The 23980-nt window shown below is 43.8% G+C and overlaps 1 protein-coding gene across 3 annotated transcripts; it reads right to left on the bottom strand.

Annotated features, from left to right (window-relative positions):
* Positions 1-655: 655 nt before the first annotated feature.
* Positions 656-23151, bottom strand: STOX2 (storkhead box 2). 3 transcript variants are annotated; one of them, XM_032592802.1, is made up of 4 exons: positions 22956-23151; positions 12903-15168; positions 12680-12728; positions 6575-7173 (listed from the first exon to the last, which is right to left on the bottom strand). In XM_032592802.1, the coding sequence occupies exons 1-3, from the start codon at positions 23140-23142 to the stop codon at positions 12722-12724; spliced, it is 2460 nt and encodes an 819-aa protein (XP_032448693.1). In that variant the 5' UTR covers positions 23143-23151; the 3' UTR covers positions 6575-7173; positions 12680-12721. The 3 variants fall into 3 exon arrangements, with proteins under 3 accessions (XP_032448692.1, XP_032448693.1, XP_032448694.1); XM_032592801.1 differs by lacking the exon at positions 12680-12728 and having other exon boundaries at positions 656-7173; positions 22956-23150; XM_032592803.1 differs by lacking the exons at positions 6575-7173; positions 12680-12728 and having other exon boundaries at positions 12899-15168.
* Positions 23152-23980: the final 829 nt, after the last annotated feature.

Below are 23980 nucleotides of genomic sequence, written 5' to 3'. Positions count from 1 at the left end.
TCAAAGTGGTCACCTTGGGTTCCCCACACTTACCCAAATGACTCTGTCATCGGAGGTCTGCTTTGGGTAATTGCCTTTACAAGAAAATCAGGCTCAACGTTATAGCTTCCGATTGTTTTTGACTAACACTGCTGTTGCCGGACTTCATCGTTTGCTTGAGGGAGGATTACTTTTGGTTTGAAAAAAGGGAGTCCTTTCTCCAAGGACAAAGATTTACCACTGTGGACAGCCAAAAGAGTGGTAGATTCTGGAGGAGTTGCAAACTTGTACAAGCGCCTTCCAGGAATATGTGGATAGACGCTGGGTGCTCATGGGGGAGGGGATCACATTTATTTGGGGACAGAAGTTGTGATTTGAGGGCCGACAAAACAAACCAACCCCACCGCTTTCTGGTTTCACAGAAGACGTAATCCTTTGTGTCTCTAAGCCTAACTCTTAAATTTGAATAGCTGGCCAAAAATGTGTGTTTTTCAACATTCCTGGAAAAAGATTCTGATTAGATATTTCTGTGTTCAGTTGTTTTCATTCAAAAGCTCTAATCACTAAGGCTGTGCAATAAAAATTTTGCTATGAACTCCTGTTAATTGAGGAGAGCAATAAATTGGTCTCACCTAAAGTATTTTCGCTCAAGTACCAAAAAAAATCCACTTAGACATATAACCAAATGTTATTTAATATCTTAAAAAGTAACACAATCCAAAATGGATATTTCACACAACACTACATAAACAACATGAACACAATATTACCATATGGAGGGACTTTCAAATATAGACTTACAAAAATCCCTGTGCTTTTTTTTCCTTTTAAGTTATTATACTAAGCATGACAAGTCAATCATCATTTACAATATGGCACACCGGCACGATAAAAACCATGTTACAAATGTGCTGTCATAAATCAGTAACATTAGGGAAGACATTTCATGAACTGTAATTATTTCATATGAAATACTATACAATATAAACAGAACATCCATCTTGGATGACCTTTACAGCAACCAGAGACCAAGTAATTTAAAGTTTTTTTTTTTTTTTTCAGTGCAAACACATTTTATTCAAGGCAGTCTTGGCTGCAAAACTCCTTTCTAACATACAGTAAATCCCACTTGCACTTCTTAATTCATTTACCCTAATGCAATAGTCACATTCAGTCACTCAGAGAAAGATACCTGCAGAATTATGATCCCTTTAAACTTAATGTTGAAATTTAATTCTCTTCTAGAAAGTAGTATCTATGTCAACTACTCTAAGGACCTTAATTTGTAGCTGTCAATACTTACATGAAGGTGACCCTAGGGCAGCTCTAGTCCTACCCCATCACGTGTGCACGGTACCACACGCTGTTTTGCGCTTCCGGTGTGGAAACCGTGGCGGTGTATCGGTATCTAGGAGGGGGAACGGGAAGGAGGCAGGGAGGCAGGACCTCCGAGGAAAGGCAGGCAAGAAGCTGCTGAGTGTGGACTTCATGAATCTTCCGTAACTGCAGAGGACTGACACTGGAGGAGTTCTCAGATCTCAGATTTGGTACCTCTTTTTGGTGGGAGCAAGGAACGGGGTGCCAAGGTCAGCCTTTGGACAGGGAGGCGTAGGCACTGTACGTGGACAGGCCAAGCCTCTAGCCTTACGTTTGCTTCCAGGGTCACTGCTGCCTCACTCGTGAAACTCCCCCTTCCCTCGTTGGCAGGGTGTGTGTGCGTGTGTGCGTATGTGTGTTCACATCTGCAGCCAACAATGAGCAATTAAAGCCCTATAACTGGTAATATACAATCATAAGAAAGTTTAGTCCCCCATGAGCCTCGTAGAATTCTCTACCTTGCAAATCAGCAACTGTAAGTCATAGAACAACTGTGAAAACACAGGATTATGTGTTGGAGGAGCAATCACTAGGGACTCTCTCTGGGATGCTGCTAAAAAAGACGCGGAGATTAACTCAATCAGGGACATGCCAGTGCCTATTTTCAACACACTGGGAAATTTAATCATGAAATTTTTCGTATATATAATTTATGAAATGTCTCCTAAATAAAAATCTATGGGAAAATATTAGATGTATCCTTAATACTGTAGAACCTTCTGGGAGAATGACTGAGTGACAGCTGATTGTTTTATCTTACTTGGCAAAGATCAGACTGATCGTAATCTCCTTCCTGCCCATATTTTATTAACCCAAAGCAAAACAGTGGTTTCCTTGCTTTTGCATTCGTCCTTCCTGTGTCCTGGCTTCCCTGAGCCTAAACACGTGCAGAAGCATGTCTCGAGAACAGAAGAGAAAGAAGAGAATGGGCAGGACAGTACTGGGCGAGGTGGGGGAGGAGGGCGGGGAGGGACGGGAAAAGGCGGGATCGCTTCTGCTTGGGGTCTGCTGTCGCCTGACAGCATGCTTCCGGCTGGTTCTGTGCCTGGCCCGTGGCAATGGAGAAGGTCCCCAGCAAGGATCTGATATCTCCTAGTTTGAGAAAACACTTAGAACTAGATCAGCTCCCTCGGAAATCCAGATTCTTACAGGTAGGACTCAATACGTTGTACTGAATTTCTGTTGTGCTGAAAGTAGCACTGTGAAGAGTACTTGATAAAGTTCTAAATTACGATTTCTGTTTCAGCACCTTCCACTGCCAGGAGCACATGTTCCTGAAAGATGGTATTTTAGCACAGGAATTAAAGAAGCCTAAGAGGAAACTGTAAACTAGGGTGTATGTCTGGGATCTGCCTCTGACCGCAATGGCATTGGGTGGATTTTGTAAAATTCCAAACACCCTGAACTTTTTGAATGAAAATGGACAAAAGTGTACAGTTGTGTTTGTTTCCTTTGACTTTATTAGCACACATCAGAAAAAACAGCATTGTATTTAGTGATTTCTCATGATGGTCTATCAGTTAGAAAATAGGTCACTGGTAGCTGCCACTGAGTTTCTGGGTAATCTTAAGTCACTGCTTCTGTTTGTCCATTTCAAGTATGGGTGTTACAAACAGGACCTGCTTTGTTAATTGTCAATCTGAATGTTTTGCAAGCACTTTGCGATCCCAAAATGAACGGGCAAAGTCATGATAGTTTGTTGGCTTTTAATCAAGCTCCAAATGCTGCCCATGTTATAAATGGCGAGACTTTTCAAAATAGGTTCACTATTGTATAGTGAGCAAGACGCCTATAATTTAAGTTAAAAACTTTATTTTCAAGTACACTTGGTGGCAATATGTGGTTCGTCCTGGGTAGGGTTTTACAGAGCTGTGCCAACCTAAAAAAAAAAAAAAACAAACAAAAAACGCACAATGCTTTTCTTCTCATCAAACAGGGTTTTTTCTTCCCCATGGCGATCGCGATATAATTTAAATTTACATCTTCGAACCACTGGCTGGGCTCTAAGAAAGGGAGACTTGGGAACAGCTGGTGTTCAGATCATCGTTACTTCAGCTTAACTTTCAATTTATGCTTCCTGAACTTGAGCTTCACAACATCAGAGAAGCAGTAATTTGGTATTTTTATCCTGCTTGGTCCCCATTCAGCTCTTCTGTTAGTTTTCTCTATTTGATGGCACCCCCCTTTTCATATGCTCATTAAGGTCCCCTGAGATGTGCAAAATATAGAAAATGGAATACAAATTATTTAGCACACGTGGTGAGTACACAGCACTGCTCTTTTAATTAAAATGAAGTTTGGGCTCGATATGGTAGTGTGTGCGTGAAAGCAGCGAGGCCCAAAGTACTTCAAAGCCGGCACGGTCCACATATCTGGTGTGACTTCTACTGAAAACCTAGAATTCAAATCGGATTCTTTCAGGAGTAGAGAGCTGGCTAAATTATGTGTACCAATCGGCTCTTTGCCAGAGAGAACTCTTGGCAGGAATGGGGTGGGTGGGGTGGGGTGGGGTGGAAAGACAAGAAATTTCAACTTCGTTTCGTTCGTAACAAAATCGAGTGTGCTTTTGTGGGATAGAGAGGAGAGACAGGTTTACATCTGAAAGCGAAATAATGCCGTAAAACAAAACCACGGCCATGAAAAAGTCACTAGCCCACACGGGCAGCCACTGACACACACACAGAACGCCATGGCCGAATGTTTACGAAAGTTTTCAACTTTGCTTTTCTGAACAATACACTTGAACACACTGCTGCCGCTTCATCAAATTTATGGAGGTAGTTCTATGTAAAAATAAAAATTACCATAAAGTAATATGCTGTATCATAATAATACATACGTGTGCAAAATGCCGACAGATGGGTTGACCCTTGAAAGTTGAACGCTACGCAGAGATTCAACCAGATTCAGTTTTGTAAACCTTCCAGCTAAGAAACTCTAAGCGAAGACTGGATAAGCAGCCATGTAACACAAAGCTATCAGCGCAGGGGAGGAAACGGGTGCTGGCAACGTTGGTGCGGGCCGAGCGTTTGGTCACTGAGAAGCTCGCCGTTGACCATCTCGGGTCACATCTGTAACACGCTTCCTGCCGCCTCACTCCTCCCCCATCCAAGAATCCTGATTAGATTCAGACAGGGATATTTCCACACGGAATGTCTGCTTCCATCGTACGGTCTTTAAAGCCCATCTTTTCTACACTAATGGCTCCAGGTCTAAGGGAGTTTCTGGTTGTTTTTAAAATCACGTACCCCGTAGCATCAGGCTAATGGTATACACGTTTTATTTGAATAACATCTTCTGTAAACCTATTTCTTGTGAACTATTGATAAAGTCATATTTTAAAGCTTCTCTTAAAGGGTAATGCTTTCCTTTCCTGTCCACACAGCATTTGATTATAATAATGGCCATTTTCAGAGGATCAACTAGAGGCTGATGTATTGTTTCAATGGTTACGTTATTTATGAACTGATGGTATGATTCAGCACTTGAGAGCAGGTTTTTTTGGGGGGAAAAAAAACCCAAAACGAATTTAGACAGAAGAATTTAGTATCCGTATGGTATACGCCTCCCCAAGGAAATAGACTCTGTGTATAGTCTATTAGATACATTATCATTCCTTCCGGACATATTTAAGCCATGAGACAAATAGTTCATTTCTGGGAAATCAGGGCATGCCTTGGAAGAAATAAGGCATGAGACTCAAAGCCAACTGACCTAAGCATTTTAGTGGCATAGGGGCTTACCAAGAAACGTGCTGACGTTTCACCAGAGGCATAAAAAAAAGGAATCTAAGCTTGATGAGTCCAGTTTGACTCAATGCAACTTGCAAATATCTGAAAACGCATGAGGGAGTATCCATATGTTTCAAGAATCAGTCCAACTATGTGTAGGACTGCGTTCCTTAAACAGATCCCTAGGGATTGAACCTAATACTGAAGCAGAAATGTGTCACACATTTTTATGCCAATTACTGAAGTCCGAGGCGGAAAGACTTTAGATTTATTTTTGGGTATGTATTTTACGGTCTGTGGCTCCAAACATCACGTGCCACTAAACTAAAACGTTTTGCCAGACTTTACTTGTGTCACATGTAACCCTTCTGCAAATACCTGTTCAGTATCTACCATGGTTCTCAATAAAATGGGGGAACTTGGAAGTGTCTCTTCTCTGTAAAGTGGAAGCCCGGTTATTTGTATTCCTTTGCTGCTAAGAGTCTTCTCCATATTCAACATGATGTTGTAAACCAAAGCAAAACGTTAACAAACCATTCTGAAATAAGTTGGGCCAATAACTATACATCCGCCTAAAAACGCCTCCTGAAATTGGTTACAAAGTATCTGTAAACATCACTCTGGCATAGTTCATGTATGCATAATTGTCATTCTGATAGATTTTTGGGGGGAGTACAAGTTTGGATTATACCATACTTGCAGAATGAGCACATCCTGTTGGTAAGTACATGGGCACATGTATAGTTCTAATCAAAAATTACTTTTTAAAGTTTTCTCTATAGATATCTTTCCAGGAATAAAAGGCCTGAAGTTCAACTCTCCCTAAATTTGCTCTTTCCTATAACCACTAAAAATGATCTCCCATAGCCTAATTTAGGCATTCTATTTAAAACTACATAAAATAGATTAATGTCCTTCCATTAGAAAGAATAACATCCCCAGGCCATACTCTTCATTTGTATCACAAAGAACATTTTGCTTTTAAACAAACTAATTATCGTTATCTATTATAGTAAGATAGGATCATCATAAGTATCACAAGGAGGAAATTATCTTCCTTAAATATTTGATTAACACCAGTTAAGAGTCCACATTTCCCTCTTCCATCACTCAGTGCTGTGCCCCAGCCAGGCTGGGGATCCCCTTCCTTCGTCCACTTCAGAATCAAAGGCCTATATTCCTGTTTGTGATTATGGAAGGTTAAAAACTCAGACAAGCATCTGTTACACTTAAAAACAAAATCCTGAAAACAGACACTCCCAGAATTTCGATCACGACCCCTTCTGACACACTTCCACGGGCTCCTGCAAAATCATGTCACGAAAACTCACAGTGAGAAATGACTGGTGCATGAACAATTCACACACAAGGGGCCGGGGTCCCTTCTGGTCAGTCTGACCTTGATCTCCCTCAAGGCGGACCCTCGCATTTGACGTTTTGTGGTGGCTTACGCTTTTTTTGTTTTTGTTTTTTTTGTTTTTGTTTTTGGAAGTGTCAAGGATCAGTTCCGTGGCACCCTCTGACCACAGACTGGGAGCAACACACATCTGTGGCATTTAAAAATGGAATTGGCAACTTCATGACATTGGAATGCATATCACACTTACAGTGTCTAGACTTTCCTATGTGTGCTCAGTTACAAGTAGTGAAGCAAAAGTATACATATCACCCCTACTACTGCTATTCGGTTGCTACAGAGCCATACATGTGAAAAGCAATACTCCGAAATAAAGATTTTTGTTTTTTGCCCTAGCCTACTCAGCGGCACAGTTTAAGTAAACACAAAAACTGCGGTCGAGATGCTCGTCTTTCCCAAGATGTAAACATCAGTCCCAGTGTCGTAAACTTGGCTGTGTCGGAGGAGCCAGGACATCTGAGGCAGAACGACAGTCACACACTGGTAACAGAAGCCTGCAAGCAGTTGGAAGGTTTCTGTAATTTCTCAGCTTCGTTCGTCGCGGGGTCCGTACTTGCTCGGAAGCTGAAAGCCGGACCAGCCCCACCGTGCACCGGGCTCAAGGTAACGTTCTGACGACGGTTACTTTCAACAATGCTTGACGTGTTGGAAGCCAGGCTCTCCCGAGTGCTAAAAGAGTAAAAAGGGTTTGTTTTGTTTTGTTTTACACATAAATAATTACCTCTTGAGCCCCAGAGGAAGAGCAAATGATGTAGTTAATGGATTTCCTGTCGGCTCATGATGTCACATATGCCCCATCTCACGCTGATTAGTCACATACGCTCTTTCAGTGTGGGCTCCAGAAGCTTTCACACACGTGTTCTAGTAAACGGCACCCTGAATGACAGCTTTCCACCCAGCTAAACGCATCTTCAATGTTTTCCCCTTCCCTTCCCATTCAAGGAAACCACTTCCAAATTTGATGTGATGGATGGCTATCACACATTCATCTGAGAAAAGAATCCTCTTAAATACACATACGTAGTGATTTCATTTCAGGCTGGAAATTCATTGAGAAAAGTGCTCTTGAATAAACTTAGTTTTGCCCCTAATGATGCTGTTTTCATTCCCGATTAGCAGATTTTGACTCTGGTTGGACTTCAAGCATGCCATTAGCTAATCTGCCACACTGATGGGAATAAAATTCTTCTTAAAGCACTTGGTACCTCTGTTTCCAATCTTAACACTTTTGTGGAAATACATTATATTTTCAGAAAAGGACTCTTAGATTTTCCCCATTAATTTGTGAAGCTTACATGCCCTCCCCCTGCTTTGGTAGAAATATTTTATTTTTCAGAGTAGAGGTGATTTAAAGGCTTTAGCATTTCTATTTCTCTTTCAGTTTTTCTTTTTCTTTTTTTTTTAATGTTTATTTATTTTTGAGAGAGACAGAGACAGAATGTGAGTGGGTTAGGGGCAGAAAGAGAGGGAGACACAGAATCCAAAGCAGGCTCCAGGCTCTGAGCTGTCAGCACAGAGCTCGACACGGGGCTCAAACTCATGAGCCGTGAGATCATGACCTGAGCTGAAGTCGGACGTTCAACTGACTGAGCCACCCAGGCGCCCCTCTCTTTCAGTTTTTCTAAGTCCGAAACCTGTGAGTTTGTTTTATTGTTCCAAGAGATTCAGAACATTAACCTTTTAAATGTGTAGGGCAATAGCATTAGAAATAAGATTACTTAGGGGCGCCTGGGTGGCTCAGTCGGTTGAGCATCCGACTTCAGCTCAGGTCATGATCTCACGGTTTGTGGGTTCGAGCCCCGCGTCAGGCTATGTGCTGACAGCTCGGAGCCTGGAGCCTGCTTCGGATTCTGTGTCTCCCTCTCTCTCGACCCCTCCCCTGTTCATGCTCTGTCTCTGTCTCAAGAATAAATAAACACACACACACACAAAAAAAATTACTTGGCCTGATTGGTAGGAACTGAACAGGTTCCAGGTTCAAAGTCCTCAAAATGGTAATAAGAAGCTTAGTTTACAAAGAGATTGAAGACACCACAAGGACGCTCAAAATATCCATCCACCCTACCAGATTCAAAGTTTAGAAAATATTCTCTGAAAGTCGGCCCCCATCCCTGATGTAAGCCTGCTGGAACCAGTCAACAGGTCAAACTACTGAAGTGGACAGCCTCACCACCGCTCTTTCATTCCCATCGGAATGGATAGCAATGCTGTCTGAACCCTGCACAGGTTTTCCCACCATCTGACAGTAGGATGTTCCCATGAAACCTTCCAGAGGCCGAAATGGTTAAAAAGTAGATACACCCGCTTTCCTAATGTTCGCAATGACACTTCTTCACTTTTACGAAAGGCCCAAGTTAGTACCTGTTTCTGCGATCTGAAAGAAATCTGAAGATTTTTGCTTTCAAAGGAAGAAAGCCATTAATGAGTAGGGTCTCTCGTCAAAGCCAAGGGCTGTGAACGCAAACTTTGGGAAGGCAGGGCCTGCCTATACTTTGGCAGTAGTTCCTAGAGAATGGACTATTTCATCCTAACCCCTTGTGGCCTTGAGTTTGCTTCTTGTCCGGGAGCCAGGTAAACAGGTAACTGTTTAAAAGGAAGTTTGTTCACTGACCACCACAAAGACAACTGGACTTTTCTTGACTGCAAAGTGCACGCCCAGAAGGTTAATATGTTCACAGAAGTAAATCAAGTTCTTTCATTGTGCTCACAGTAGATCTGAGCATACCTAAAGAATACCCCCAAAACATCAGCACTAAAGGGATGGAAAGTGCTAGACTCACCTACTTACCTGCCTTACACCTTCCCTAAGAAAAGTCATCCGTGGCTTGCTAGCACCACAGCTGAGGCACGGGGTGAGGCAGAGGAAGGAAAAAGGGCAATCAACATGGAGAACCCCAAAGATTTCCTGACCTGTTCGTTCAGTTTCATTCTTAAATCGTGACAGCAACCTTTTATAGTATTTGATCTCCTCATCTCTAAAATGGGGAGAGTTATGGGATTCACCTACTCACAGGGTGATTGTGAAGAAATACGCATCAAGGAACCTGTACATTAAAAAGCTAGATACATATTATTTCGGTTGTACATCTGGCATCTAATGAATTAAGTAGCTCCGATGAGTTGGTTTCAGAATCCATACATGACTAAATGACATCTTTCCTAGGGCAAAATGCACTTTAAAGTCCAAAGGGCCTTAAACCAGCTTAAACTTTTTCAACCAGCTTTTAAGGCATGCCAGACACCATAAACACACATCACTGCAAGAGATCATCTAAGTTGGGAGCTGTAGGTGCTCTGAGATGCCTCTGGCCACATTTGGCCTGAGTCATTAATAGTGATAAATATATATAGTACTCCAGTTTCCCCAAAGGATATATTTCATTATTGCCGTAATAATGAGTAGGGTGAGCGGCATTCATAATGAGGGTTCTGGGCATGATCCTGAAAAAGCTGACGGAGGTAGAGCGTTAACAGTAAAAATATTCCTCACACTTAAAAGTTCTTACTTTCTTGAAAAAGAAAGCTATAGTGGCGTGCAACCTTAAAAATAAGATTTCAGGATTTGATAAGCAGAAGAGGTGAACCAAGACGCTGGTTGCTCAGTGCCCTGGCTGAGCGTGCCTCCGCTGGCCTGGCGCTCCGACAGGCACGTGCTCCCGCAGTACACAAAGCAGACACCTCCCGGGAAGCTGTGCTACCTCTGATTTTCACACTGTGTTTTCAAGCAGTTTTTGGCCTCAGATTTGGAATAGCAGGCCTCTGAGGTCAATATTTTTCATGTTCAATATTAGATCTCCCAGCACAGTTGAAGCTTCTACCTTCCCTCCCCAATCCCCCCTTTTCAAAACCCTTTAGTCCCCAACGAAAGGGACTAAAGAATTTTGGAAATGTGGCTGAACATGACTTGTGAGCCTGCACTGAAAGCTGGGAGTGTGGACATCACCTTTCTTAGTCTTTTTTTTTTTTTTTTGTTATTGTTGTTGGATCTTAGTTGCTCAGTGAATTAAGTACTGGAAGATTCGAATAAATGGCCCACTTAAGACTTCTGTATCTCACGGCAGTGGAGAGGTATCAGTCTGATAATGCTCTGTGGCTAAAATACTCCTCGTGCCATAGAATAAAACTCCCTATAACTCAACCATTCTCCTTCACAGACCTTCTTCATGCATCAGAAAACAACGTAATCAATTGAGGTGTACAGAAAATACAGTTTAAAAACAGGTATAGTAAGTAAGTTTTGACATAACTTCTAACCAAAGGATATTAAAATACGAAAGGGGCAAAATTAGGAATTGCTCTGTAGATTATCTAACCGCGGGAAATTTATGGGTGGTCTGCATATTCCAATAGAGAAAATCTCCCTCATAGTAGTGGACAGTGAGAAGGCTGTCTCCTCAGAGAGATCTTACCTCCTACCAGGACAAAGCGTTTAACCTTAAGTATGTTACTGAAGAAATGAAAATAAAGCCTATGTCAAGAAATAATCCCATTCATAAGTTCTATATTCTGCATTTCAAATTTAGAGATAAAACAATACATTCTATGGCGAGACTGGTTCAACGATTTTGTGAATATATGCGTTTATCTGCCCCCAAGCCAAAAACCTTCCTTTCACTAGTATGTAGTGGGAGATTTTTGAGTTAGAACCCATTAAGCTATTCTCAATATCTTCTTAGCAATGATCTCTAGAGCACCACAGCCTTCCCTCTGTGGAGGTGCAGGGGCCAAGCGGGCATTGTGCAAGGTTGAAAGCTGGTGTTCAAAGCATTGGTCAGGTAGTGTCTATATGGTTAAGAAACAGTCGAACATAAGGTACAGGCAAAATAAACCACACCTTCCATAAGCAATGGTCTTGAACATCTACCATCAACTACAAACCTTCAATGTGCCTCTCCTGCACCCACTATTAGAAACTCAAGAGGAAAAAAAAGAGCAGAAGACAGAAATAGAAAGAAAAGGATATATACATTTGATTTGATTTGATTTGGGACTTAAAAAATATTTAGCAGCAGTCGTATTTTAGAAAAGTCATTAATAGGTAGACCAGTGGTTTTCACACTGAGTGCCATGGCCCCCTGAGGTCAGTTAGGGCTCCTGGAGGGACAGGCAGAGGAGATGTGGGGCTTCTGGCCTCACACCCTCTTCCGCCAGAGCACCGTCTCTGTGGTTTGTTTAGACATTAGACTTCCACACACGTGTTAACTTGGAAAAAAGGGTTACATGGCAAAAATCATCATCATAATAATCAAGAACTAGCCCTTTAGGGAATAATAAAGGTCTAATATGGGACAGACAGATTAACGATTCCCAATTCAGATTTGGGAATGCTCCGTCCCCAAATTATCCAGAGTAGAGTGAAATCACAACAGAACTACATTTAATTCTTAATAATTAAAATAATATATGAAGCATATAATCGTATCTGGGTACTTGTTAAAATTCTAAAATATATTGTAGGATCTTGGGAATCACAACTCATGAGAAATGTCAACCTCTCAGTAGTATTTCTGCATCTCAGAGTCACCAATCTGGAGTAGAATTTAGAAGAATTGGGTCCCCAGTTGCCCTTTGAGGAGAAGGAAGAGTTAAGGAGAAAAAAAAGGAAGTTGCACAGACGCTCTTTGGCTTTCTTATCCCCTGAACCACTTTAGTGCTCTGGACGTGCCAGTCAGGCATTACATGCTCTCTGCTGTTAACCCTTCCTTTGCTGAATTACCAGCTATAATCAGAGTGCCTAAATGGTTGTGTCAATTCTGCAGGAGGAGACATAAAAGTGTGGGCACACGTTTTGATCTAATGGAGCAAGGGCCCCTCATCTTCCTGTGAGAGACACAAGGTTCCATTTCTCTGTGGATCTGAAATGTATGAGCAAAGGGGGGAATGGGGGCGCACAGAGTCAGGACTGCAGTGGCAGCAAGCATCTGGATGCCCCAGGGGGTTGAGATTTGTCATTCCCACTAGAGGGACCCCTGTCTTTGAGTCAATTAATTTATACCCAACCCCCAACTGACTACTGACCACTCATTCTACCCAAAAAGTTATTATTTTTGAGGACCTAAAAAAAAAACTTCTTTTACCAGCATGGGGGCAATATACGCATAGAAGAAAAATACTGGAAAATGTTGGTCCTAGTTAGATTGGCCTGATGCAAGTTTGAGGGAGGGAGCCAACCCACCAGTCCAGATTGGTGATCTCTACAGCTGCAGAAACATTTGTTTCAATTCCTGAAAAAGAAGTCAGAAACAGGTTGTTAACAATACAGCTCACACAACCCTTAACCCGCATTCAAAGAATTAAAACTGTGAAATCAAGAAACGTTTCAAGTTATTTGCATAAAGCCCCAGGCCCTGGTAGGTGTATGTGTGTGTGTGCCCGTGTGCAGAGATGCCTCTCCCTACCGTGGGGAGTTGAATCCACTGTCCACAGTGATGCTGCTGCTGTCCATGCTGTCGAGGCGTGCCGAATGCGTGGCTCTCTGGTTGCTGCTGCTGTCGGTTTCTTTTGGGGCAAGGAGGGTGAGGTTCTTCTCAAATTTCCTCTGTAAGTCTCTTTCCTTCTCCCTCTCAAGGAGCCACTGCATGGTGCCTACATCATCTCTGTTTTTTTCCTCCTCTGTGTTTTTGTTTGCCCCTTCCTCAGAGTCGTCGTCATCAGAGACATTGTAATAGTCAAAAGAGGCTTCCTGGTTCCCCCCGGACTCCTGCTGACGCTGGGAACCAGGAATGGCTGGTGCCACCGAGGTCCCCAGGGACGGCTCCAGTTTCTCGCATCGGCCTGGCAGTGTGTCGGCAGGTGTCTTCGGGAGAGATTTGAGGAGGGACAGGCTCGATTTGTGATAGCTGTTTACAGACAAGGTGCTGTGAAGAGGTTTGAACAGTGTGTCTTTGCTGAATATCTCTTTCCTCTTGTCCAGGCTGCTGGGCTCGGCGCTGTGGTGCTGGACAAGGCGTCCATTGGCGATCCCTTCTGCCACTGGGCCCGAAACAGCTGGGCCCCCACCTGGCCCTTTCGGTGACCCCTCCTTGTGCCCCACAGGCTCCCTGGAAGAATGCGGGGCCTGCCTATCAGACAGAGGCAGCTTTTTCACCCCTTCCGCCAGAGTCAGAGTGTCATGATCCTCTTTATTCTTTCCCAGAGGTGATGGTGCCGTGAGGACCGTCTCACTGGAGGTGTTGCACTGGAAATAGTCATCTGTAGCTGTTTTTGTTGGACAAGAGTTGAGTTCCCCATAGGATGGCAAACTCTCAGGTGGTTTTCCTGGCTCCAAGAGGCTACAAGCACTGGAAGGCTCCTTGCTGCCACTGACTATTTCTGGAATACACACCTCTTTATAGCTCGTGGATGACACATGAGCCCTTTGATGGCCAATTGCTTGTGTGGGCCTTAACGTACTGTCGTCAATGTAGGACTGGCTGGGGGTTTGGTCGTCTTGGCTGCAGCCTTCAGCCAGGTCTTCAGGGGTCCCTAGAGAAGAAGCACCCAGAGGGCCCTTTGAGTTATCCATCGATCTGGATCTCTCCTTGGCTTTGTTGGATCTCTCATTCCTGGACCTTCGGTCCTGGGTATGGCTGTGGCTTCGGTGCACTTTTGAGTGGGAGCTTCCCCTGGAAGGTTCAGGAAAAGGCATCTCAGTTCTCCTTTTGGCCAATTCCCCAGACACATCCCATTCTGGTGTCATGGGGAAATGAGACTCAATCACGTTCGTGTTACTATGCATGATGAAGTTATCTCCTTTGTGTTCAATGATGAAGCAGCCCTCCCTGGGTGCCCTGGTAAGAGGATCACAAAAGTCATACTCTCTGTCACCTGGGATATCCAGATGAGAACCATCTGAAGGGTCTCCTTTAGACACTCGTGTCTTGCTGTGGGACCGAGACTTCCCGTGGGACTTTCGATGAGTCCTACTCTTTTTACTTCTTCCGCTGTGATGGGCAGAGGACCCAGCTTTACTCCGATGTGCTTTCTCTTCTTCAAGTTTCTTCATCAATGCAGTGTGTCTCATGACATTTTCCACGGTCAAGTCCGGGTTAATACGCCTAATGATTTCCATTTCCACCTCCCTAGGGATAGTGGTTGGCGTGTCTTCATCTCGCAGGGGCCACTCCTCGGGAGGAAACTGGGCAGAAAAATTGGCCAGCTGTTTGGTCTTATCTTTTTTAAAACTTAGCCGGAATAACTTGAGCCCAAATTTTTTGGACTGCTTTTCACTATCTTTCGGTTTTGAGAGAGTTTCTGTCTTATACGAAAAGTTGACAGTACTTTTGCTCTTGTCAGTGGGTGGCACCTGGCAGAGTGAAGGAGGGCAATAGGGGTCTTTGCAGTCCTTGGCAGGTTTCCTCTGCAGAGTCGAGGCGTGCATGCTATGCACGTCTTCTCGGCAGCAGTGGCAAGAGTCGCAGTGGTTTCTGGGCAATGTTCTTTCCCTGACGCAGCCTGAGGCAGAGGGCGTTATGGTTCCGGGTTGTGGAGAGGTACACTGAGACCTGTCAGGTATCCTCTCATCCAAATGGTACCATTTACTGTTAGTTCTTATGAGAGAAGGAGTAATGAAGTAAGTCTGCGGGGTCACGATGAAATAGCCATCCGGAGTTGGGTAGATCTTCCTCTCCCGCACCAGCGTGTTGAGCGTGTGCCGTAGAATCTCTTGGCTTGGGGTGGGAACACCTAAAACCAAAGGAACACACTCATGAGAATGTAGAGGGAACTTGTCGTTGGTTCTCGATTTTTCAGGATCTGCTATGGACTGAACGTTTGTATCCCCCCAAACATTCACATGTGCAAATCCTAATCTCTGGTGCGAGGATGGGGCCCTCGTGATGTGCCCTCGTAAGAAGAGGAAGAGACAAGCCACCCCTCCCTCCCTCTGTCATGAGAGGATATGGCCGGTTTCACGCCAGGAAGAGGGCCCTCACCAGACACCAAATCTGCAGGTGCCTTGATCTCAGAGCTCCCAGATTCCAGGATCATGAGAAAGAAATGTTTGGTGCTTAAGCCACCAGTCTATGGGAATTTTTTACAGCAGCCCAAACTAAGACAAAATTGTATGAATTTTGCCAAGCTTCAACGTATCATCCACATGGCAAGCCAGCAGGATTCAAAGGCGTTCGGGAAGAGAGACAGAAGTTAGGGGCAGTGAGATTGCTACGGTTGTCACAAGGTCTTTCCTGAACTGAGCCATGAAAAGGCAGAGTATTTTTAAAGGATGGAAAAATGAAAAATGTTTTACATGATATAATATATGTTTACAGAAAAGCCTTTCTCACTACAAAAAAAACCTAAGGAAACTGGGTTGAAATAGCTATCTTGATCATCAAAAACCAATAGAACATATACAGAGGCCACCATACACACTTGAAGCTACTCCATACACTCACTTTTCAAGATTAAGCTTACTTAATAAACTTAACTTTGTAAGTTACATAAAAGGGCAATCAGACTCGACCATTGTTCAAGACGCTCCAGGTCTGAAATCATTACCTTCAGTTTTGAAAGTGACTACGTTACTGATGAAGTTTGGGTGACAATGTTCTCCTTCTTGGACTAAGTCAGCAGGATGGACGTAGTTTTTCTAACTCGTAACCAGAGAGCCCTAAGAAATACATTTGTGAAAACTTAGAAGCTTCTCCATCTGTCTGGTCACTGAGTCCGAAAATGCCATAGTCCTTAGAGTAGAAATTCCAGAAGAAAATGACAAGACTTCCTGGTACCGTGGCCGATACTGTGTTCAAAGGGTTCTGTGTGCATGTCTATGCCTTGTCTTTCTTAAGAGACAGAATTACAAGTATAAATTCTTAAGAGAGAGTAAACTCTCCGGGTTAGAGGACATTTACTTATTTCTTGGATACTGTCCATTCCTCAGTGCCAGGCACACTGAGGGCGACAGTCCTGACTAGTTTGATCTGGATGATATAATTTGGAAATAGGTCAGGTTGAATCATACTGCCAACATTCAACCGTGTCTGACCCACAAAAATGTAATTTCATGGGATTCAACCTGACACAGTTAAGGTAGTGTGACGTGAAGACTGAAAGCCTGGAGCCCAGGGCCACACTGCTGGATTCAAACCCCAGCTCCATCACTGTTATCTGGTGGCAGTGGCTGCATTATGCAGAACCCCACCCACCACACCATTCCTCCATTCAGACCTAATCCCCTAAACCTAAGCATGTGACCTGGTTTGGAGACAGGGTCTTTGCAGAGGTAAACAAGTCAAAATGAGGTCATCAGGGTAGACTCTACTCCAACACGACCAATGTTCTTCTAAAAAGGGGTAAGTGGGCACAGAGACGTGCACAGAGAGAAGACCATGTGAAGAAACACTGGTAGAAATGTCCATCCACCTGCCAAGGAGAGAGGTCTGGCAGTTTCTGAACTCACAGACCTCCGAAGGGACCAACCAACTCTGCTGATACCTTGATTTTGCGCTTTCCTGAACTGTAAGAAAATACATTTCTGTTGTTTAAGCCACCTGTACTTGGTTAGGGTTATGCTAGAAAATGAGTGTTGCTGGTTATCACCTTAGGTAACTTACCTAACCTCTCTGAGCCTCTGTCCATGGTCATCGGGATGTGGATAATAACCCCATGTACCCTCGTAGGGTAGTTGTGAGTTTAAATGAGCTTAAGGCAGGGGCACCTGGGGTGGCTCGGTCAGTTAAACGTCCGACTCTCGGCTTCGGCTCAGGTTATGATCTCCCAGTTTGTGGGCTCCAGCCCTGCGTCGGGCTCTGTGCCAAAAGTGCAGAGCCTGCTTGGGACTCTGTATCTCCCTCTCTCTCTCTCTCTCTCTCTGCCCCTCTGCCACTCACTATCTCTTTCAAAATAAGTAAATGAATAAACTTAAAATTTCTAAAAATGAGCTTAAGATATGTAAAGCAGTGCCTGACATATACTGGGGGCTCCATGAACATGAACCATATAGTCTCAACTTTGGGGCAGGATCCATGGAAACCCAGATTACCTCCTAAGAACATTCTGTAGCAACCTAAAACAGCAGGTAAACTAAGTTTAGGCTCCCCCAATCCTTCCAAAACTACAAAAGTGGGATATGAAAGCATTAGTAACGGCCTGGGAGAGAGTCGATGAATGCGATGTAACATACATGTCTGTCTGAGTTACCATATTCAGAAGGCATCCGTAGTGGCGAGGTGGGAAAGGCAACATTGCTTATGAATAATGTATTGTTTAGTATAATTATTTAATGTTTGAGCTGCATAGTTTCCCTTTAGTCTAGGGCTCTGCTCTTGAGAGAGGTACTCTGGTTTTTATGCAAATGGCTTCAAGGCTGGTATAATAACAATTTTTAAAATTTTTATGATAGTTTCTGCACAAAATGAACTTCATATGAATTAGCGATAGAACCCAAACCATATATATGAAATTCTTGAGTGCCGTCATAAAATAAAAAAATGCTTGCATATAAGAGAAGCAACTTAAAAGAGCTTCTACACCCCACTAACAACCAGGGCCTCCTGCTGGACAAGTCTGGGGGCACCGTTCACACTGACACAGACTAAAACTCCCCAGATGAGACCGTATTCACACCGTGGGCACAAATGATGCCCACTTGGGCTGTGGGGCATAGCAATCCGGATATCAAACCCGTACTGAAATCTGTGTCTTACATAGTAGCTTGCTTGCAGTCAACACTGGAACAGAAACAAGTTTTTCCAGAACACGGCAAGCCTCGTTTATACGAGTTCACGACTGCCCAGGTTACTATGCTGTCATTATAAAGGAAAGCTGAGGCGTAATCCGGAAGAACAGCTGTTACTACAAACCAAAACTGTGACGGTATTACAGAACGAAGTCTTCGTGTCTTGGATCCTCACGTGTATCGGTCAAGGGATGTCTAATTTGAAAACACAAGCTGGAAACATGCCCTGTCCAATCAACCTTCCACACTTCTACCTGTGAGTCTTCAAGGCTTTAACTGAAAGTCGCTGATATTTATGATGCTTATTTTATTATGAAGCCCCAGTATAATGACTGCACTTTCAGTTGTCGGTGAAATCCAGACTTCCATGAGAGGTCTGCAGGGCTCCCCTGGGACAGAGATGGCCGTGATGGGTACTTTTCGAAGTTTGCGCATTCAACCACTTCCAGATTCTGTTCCCAAAGTTCATCATGAGCTTGGATTTTGAGGGCTTAAAGAACAAAAAGATAAACTCTGTATCCAAATAAGGCTGACACCCGACTTCTCTCCTTTTCCACACTTTTACATCTTCCAAAGCAAAAACAGAGATCTAATAACACTGCATGACAACGCGAGGTTACTTAGACTTACATATCCCTTTAATGCCACAAATCTGAAAATTGTTGGAATGGAGCGCTTATGTATACCTTCTGTATGTTAAGCATTTTAGATGGAAACTTTCAATGGGCTTCTCTGGATTATTTCTTCTCATTTGTGAAGAACACTGGCTGAGGGAGAATTTAGCAAGAACCAATGTAAGGGGATGAGATGGGAGACAGAATATTATATATGTATATGTATATATATGTATATATGTGTATATATGTACATATACATATATAATAATATACACATATACATATATGTTAAATGTATATATAATATATATTATATATGTACATATATACATATACATATACACATATACATACATATGCATATATATACACATACATATGTTAATATTCTCTAGCAAATTCACAAGCAAACTTCAACCCCATTAGCAGCCTATAGGTCTCTTTCTCTGAGAGTCAGCTTTCCTCCCAGGAAGATCCAATCATGAACAACCCAACAAGTACTAGTTCAATTTAAGTGATCCTTCTGGATGGGTGGGTGATGAGTCCTTACTTAGCTGAGAAGCAAGTATTTATTCTTTTTATACCTTAAGAAAAATTCTTGTTTCTATAATGGAAATTCCAAAATTCAACCAATATAGAAAGGTGATAAAAGGGTTTACATTTCAGTATGTCAGGCATTTTTACTAGGAGACTTTTCACTAAAAAGTTTCTTTAGAATATGGGTGTTTAGGGGCACCTGGGTGGCTCAGTTGGTTGCGTGTCTGATCTCAGCTCAGGTTATGATCTCGCGGTTCGTGGGTTTGAGCCCTGGTGTTGGGGCTCTGTGCTGACAGCTTAGAGCCTAGAACCTGCTTTGGATTCTGTGTCTCCCTCTCTTTCTCTGCCCCTCCCCTGCTCATGCTCTGTTTCTTTGTCTCTCTAAAAATAAACACTAAAAAAAAAAAAAAAAAAAAAAAGAATATGGATGACCAAAACAGTAATGGAGGCCCAAATCTAGACTATTCTTTTTATGTATAACATATGCATTAAATATGAGAGTTCAAATGTTTTAATGACATTAAGTTAAATAAAGTCAAAACTTTATTTTCAGGCAGTAAGCTATATAAAAGTAAACAGTCATGGGGCGCCTGGGTGGCTCAGTCGATTGTGCGTCTGACTTCAGCTCAGGTCATGATCTCACAGCTTGGGAGTTCGAGCCCCGCATCACGCTCTGGGCTCACAGCTTGGAGCCTGGAACCTGCTTCAGATTCCGTGTCTCCCTCTCGCTCTCTGCCCCTCCCCCACTCACCTCTGCCTCTCTCTCAAAAATAAATAAACATCAAAAAATAAAATAAAATATGGAACTATTGCTGAACAAAGTTTTAAATCATTACTACCACGCCCTAAACCAGTGGTCAGCAAACTTTTTCTCTAAAGAGGTAGAAAGTAATTATATTACTTTGTGAGGCCTCTGATCTCCCAGGTGCAACTACTCAATTCTGTAACTGCCGCATAAGCAGCTAAAGACAATACATAAACAAATAGTCAAGGCTGTGTTCTAACAAAGTTCCAAATAAAACTATTTACAAGCGTAAGTGGTGGGCCACACTTAGCTTGCACCCATGGTTTGCCAACCCCTGCCCCAGACTCAGATCTGTACAGCGCCCCTGCAATGTGGGGTTGACCCGTTAGTCATCAGTGTCACAAAGCTGAAAGAGGTGAAGTTCGCTCCCCTCGGCCCATCTGATGACAAGGCATTGAGATCTAAATTCACATGCCATAATACAAGCTAGCAAAGCAGTCGTTCTTTTAAGTACAGGTGACCTATGGATTTCTCTACAAAAGTATTCCAACTTAGTGATATTGTAATCAACTGCTTGGCAATTTACTACTTTATTTTGCTATTTTTCACAATTTGCTCTTCCATACCGGCTCTGTGTTCTTTCCATTCTCTATTTCATAGCCCAGTAATGGGAGAGATGTAACCAATTTTGGAAAAGCTAGGTGATCTCCCACGAAGCTACATAAAAATAGATTTCAAAAGCTGTGGGGAAGTTTGATGTCAGAAGAGGCCAACCAGGTACAAGGCCACCAAGAAGGGTCTTTCTTCACAAGAGCATTACATCTGTGAACCACATCTGTCCCCTTAGATTGCTCTCACCTGGCACTCTGTTTATCTTGCTACCGAAAGGAAAAGGGTTTGCCTGAAAGTTAACAAAGAAAGACGATCAGACAGTGAAGAATATTCAGAGATAGTGTTAGAAAATTTAAGGTAATTTATAGGTTGCAAAAGGTCGGTCGGTCTGTGTTAGAGTTTTTAAACAGCACACCTAGTTTCCAAACATGTTAATTAGAAAACTGAAGAAGGAGGAAATAAATCACTGGGAGAGAAATGTAAAGTTCCTTCGGGGCAAAAGGAAAAGTGGGGAGTCTCAGTCAGTTAAGCGACCAGCTCTTGATCTCCACTCAGGTCAGGATCTCACGGTCTGTGAGTTCAACCCCCGCTGAAGGGACTGTGCTGACAACATGGGATTCTCTCTCCCCCCCTCTTTCTCTGCCCCTCCCCAACTCACATGTGGGTGCTTTCTCTCAAAATACATAAATAAACATTAAAAAAAAAAAAACAGAAGTATTCCTCTTGCCCTCTGCCATGGGTGGGGTGCATTTTCTTACACCTCGACCTTGAGTTTGGCCAGGTTTGCTTTGGCCCATGAAATGTCAGTGGGTGTGGTGTGACCGAAGGGCTGAAGAGCCTCTGTATAACCAGACTTGTTCTCTGGTGGCCTCTGTCGTCCTCGTTAGCAGAACTTGCCACTGCGTGTCCCCTTTTCCAAAGAGGATGGGGTACAGGTGGAGCAGGGCCACCTGGGCAGGTCCAGTCTGGATCCGCTGACTCCCGGAGAGCCCCCGGACACATGAGCTGAATAAACGTTCACTGCCGTATGCCATCCATGACCTGTGATTGTTACCCGGCATTTTGGTGGCAAAAGGGAACTGATACAGTCCACAGCTTCTGTTTCACCAAGGTCCCTTCTAGGTTGGGTAAAAACTATGTCGAGAGTTCATTTTTTGGGTAAGCTCTATTTCCTTCTAGGTACATGTCGAGTCCAAGCTGCCAAACTGGTGGCCCGATAATGTGCTTTATTTGACTTGCAAGTCACGGGCACCCGTGTGTTAAAATGTACACATACAGCCAACACACACGTAACTGCCAATAGTTAAGGAAATCTACAGATGTCACAGATTCTACAGAGTTTCCAGAGTCTCTTGAAAAAGCAGTAGATTTGAAGCTCTGGCAGGGTTTGACGTTTTTGGCGGGGGGGGGGGGGGGAATACACGGGAGCTGAGGACCGGGCTGCCCCCCTTGAGACAGGTCACGCTGTCTTTAGCTTATCACTATTCCTAACGTCTTTTGGTGCCAGAGGCACCAAATGCCATTGGTAGGGCAGCTGGACTATTGTCTTCTTATTGTAATATTTAAGAGACAAGGAAACATTTTATTTTTTTCCTTTAAAATGAGATCTTAACTAATTTATCAAACATCCTATTATTAAAACTCATCAGGCCATGACACAAGCATGCAAGATATGTTTTTGTTTGTTTGTTTGTTTGTCCTTACTATCGCTCTAGTGTAATCCCTTGGGACTAAACTTTTCCGACACGCTCCCATGCGTCATGGGTGGCTCAGTCGGTTGAGCGTCCGACTTCAGCTCAGGTCGTGATCTCACGGTTCGTGGGTTCGAGTCCCGCGTCGGGCTCTTTGCTGATAGCTCGGAGGCTGGAGCCTGCTTCGCATTCTGGGTCTCCCTCTCTCTCTGCCCCTCCCCTGCTCATACTCTGTCTCTCTCTCTCTCTCAAAAATAAATAAACACTAAAATTTTTTTAAAAAATAAAGGTTATGTTGAAGTTGACTAGAACCTTGGTGGGTTTTGCCAGAATTCTTCACGCATCCTGACTGTATTTCTTCTCAGTGCCCCTTAAAAAGAGCATTACACCATCACCTGGAGATGGCACGTTAGTTTTGAAGGAACAGAGATGATTTGATTTCTAATTACAGACCTAAGGAACGTTTCTGGCCAGTTTTGGCAAATCATTTTTTTTCTATTACATTTCAGTGAGAGGCACCACGGTCCACATGAGGTCCCAGAGCGACCAGCACACATGTCTGTTTGGAAAGTGCCACATTCTCTTCCCATTACCTGGGAAACACGTGGTCAGATGCTCCATCAGCGCTTCCTGGGTGACCGGTTTTCTCGCGGAGTTCATTGCTGAGATGGCCAAGCAAAGGATTTCCCCGAGTGGAATGAACTGAGATTGACTGATGGGAGACATGCTGATTGGTGACACATCACCTGCAGAAAGACAATTTTCAAGGAAGCAGTTCATTAAAAGACCCAGCCTTTTGTCACATGCACGCGCGCGCGCACACACACGCACACACCATGACCCTTCCCGGTTCCCAGTATCATGAGGACGATCAACTCTGAACGCTGAAGCTTGTTACAGCCACACAGCGGATGCCCCTCAGGTGGAAGGATGCCCCCCGAGCAGTGGAAGCTCCAATGGCCTCGGCAAACAGAACCTGCCTCTAAAACCTGAGATCTCCTTTCAACAGACTTACAGCTGAAGGGCGTACGACACGAGGCTGAAAAATGAGCTCTGTTTTTATTAACTCGGAGCCGGTTTATTTAAGAACTGCCATTCCCATCTCGACAAATGCACTTGGGGAAACGTGAGGATTCATTCATTCAAATGTTGAGTGGCTCTTCACGTGTCAGCCATCTGCTGGGGGCTTGGGATTTCCTTGGGAAAGGGAGTGAGCTCCCCTCCCCAGATCATCTCTGCTCTCAAGGAGTAAGGGGAGGAGACGGGCAACTAGACCGAAGTCCACCGTTCTCCACAGAAGGCTGAATGACAGACTCTGGGACAGAGGGGACAGGGCGGTGGTGCAGCAGCACCGGGGACGGGGGTGGGGGGTGAGGGGAGGGGGGTGCTTAGAAGCTGGAAGTGAGAGGTTTCCCTGAGGATGCGCAGCCGGAATCAGGTGCTGAAGCGGGAGTGTGCCTGGGGGCTGGGAGGTGTGGGGGGAAAAGGACTTGTAAGCAGCCGCTTTCTGGGGAGGAGTGGGGAAGGGCACGGGGCCACCATGAGGGGACAGCTGAGCACGAGAGGCCTTCACCCTGTGAGGGAGGGTGAGCCACGGAAGGAATTTCGGGAACGACAG

Source organism: Lynx canadensis, chromosome B1, assembly GCF_007474595.2.
Source record: "Lynx canadensis isolate LIC74 chromosome B1, mLynCan4.pri.v2, whole genome shotgun sequence".
Taxonomy (NCBI): domain Eukaryota; kingdom Metazoa; phylum Chordata; class Mammalia; order Carnivora; family Felidae; genus Lynx; species Lynx canadensis.
The sequence above is the reverse complement of the archived record's forward strand: the minus strand, read 5'-3'. Positions and strand labels throughout refer to the sequence as shown.

Coding starts and splice junctions, on each gene's coding strand:
- STOX2 (XM_032592801.1), bottom strand. CDS start 23,142: ATGAACTGCTTCCTTGAAAATTGTCTTTCTGCAGGTGATGTGTCACCA. Junction 15,169..22,955: donor TCTGACCACGTGTTTCCCAG/GTAATGGGAAGA, acceptor CTTTGGTTTTAG/GTGTTCCCACCCCAAGCCAA. Junction 7,174..12,902: donor AGTGGATTCAACTCCCCACG/GTAGGGAGAGGC, acceptor TTACTCTTTTAG/CACTCGGGAGAGCCTGGCTT.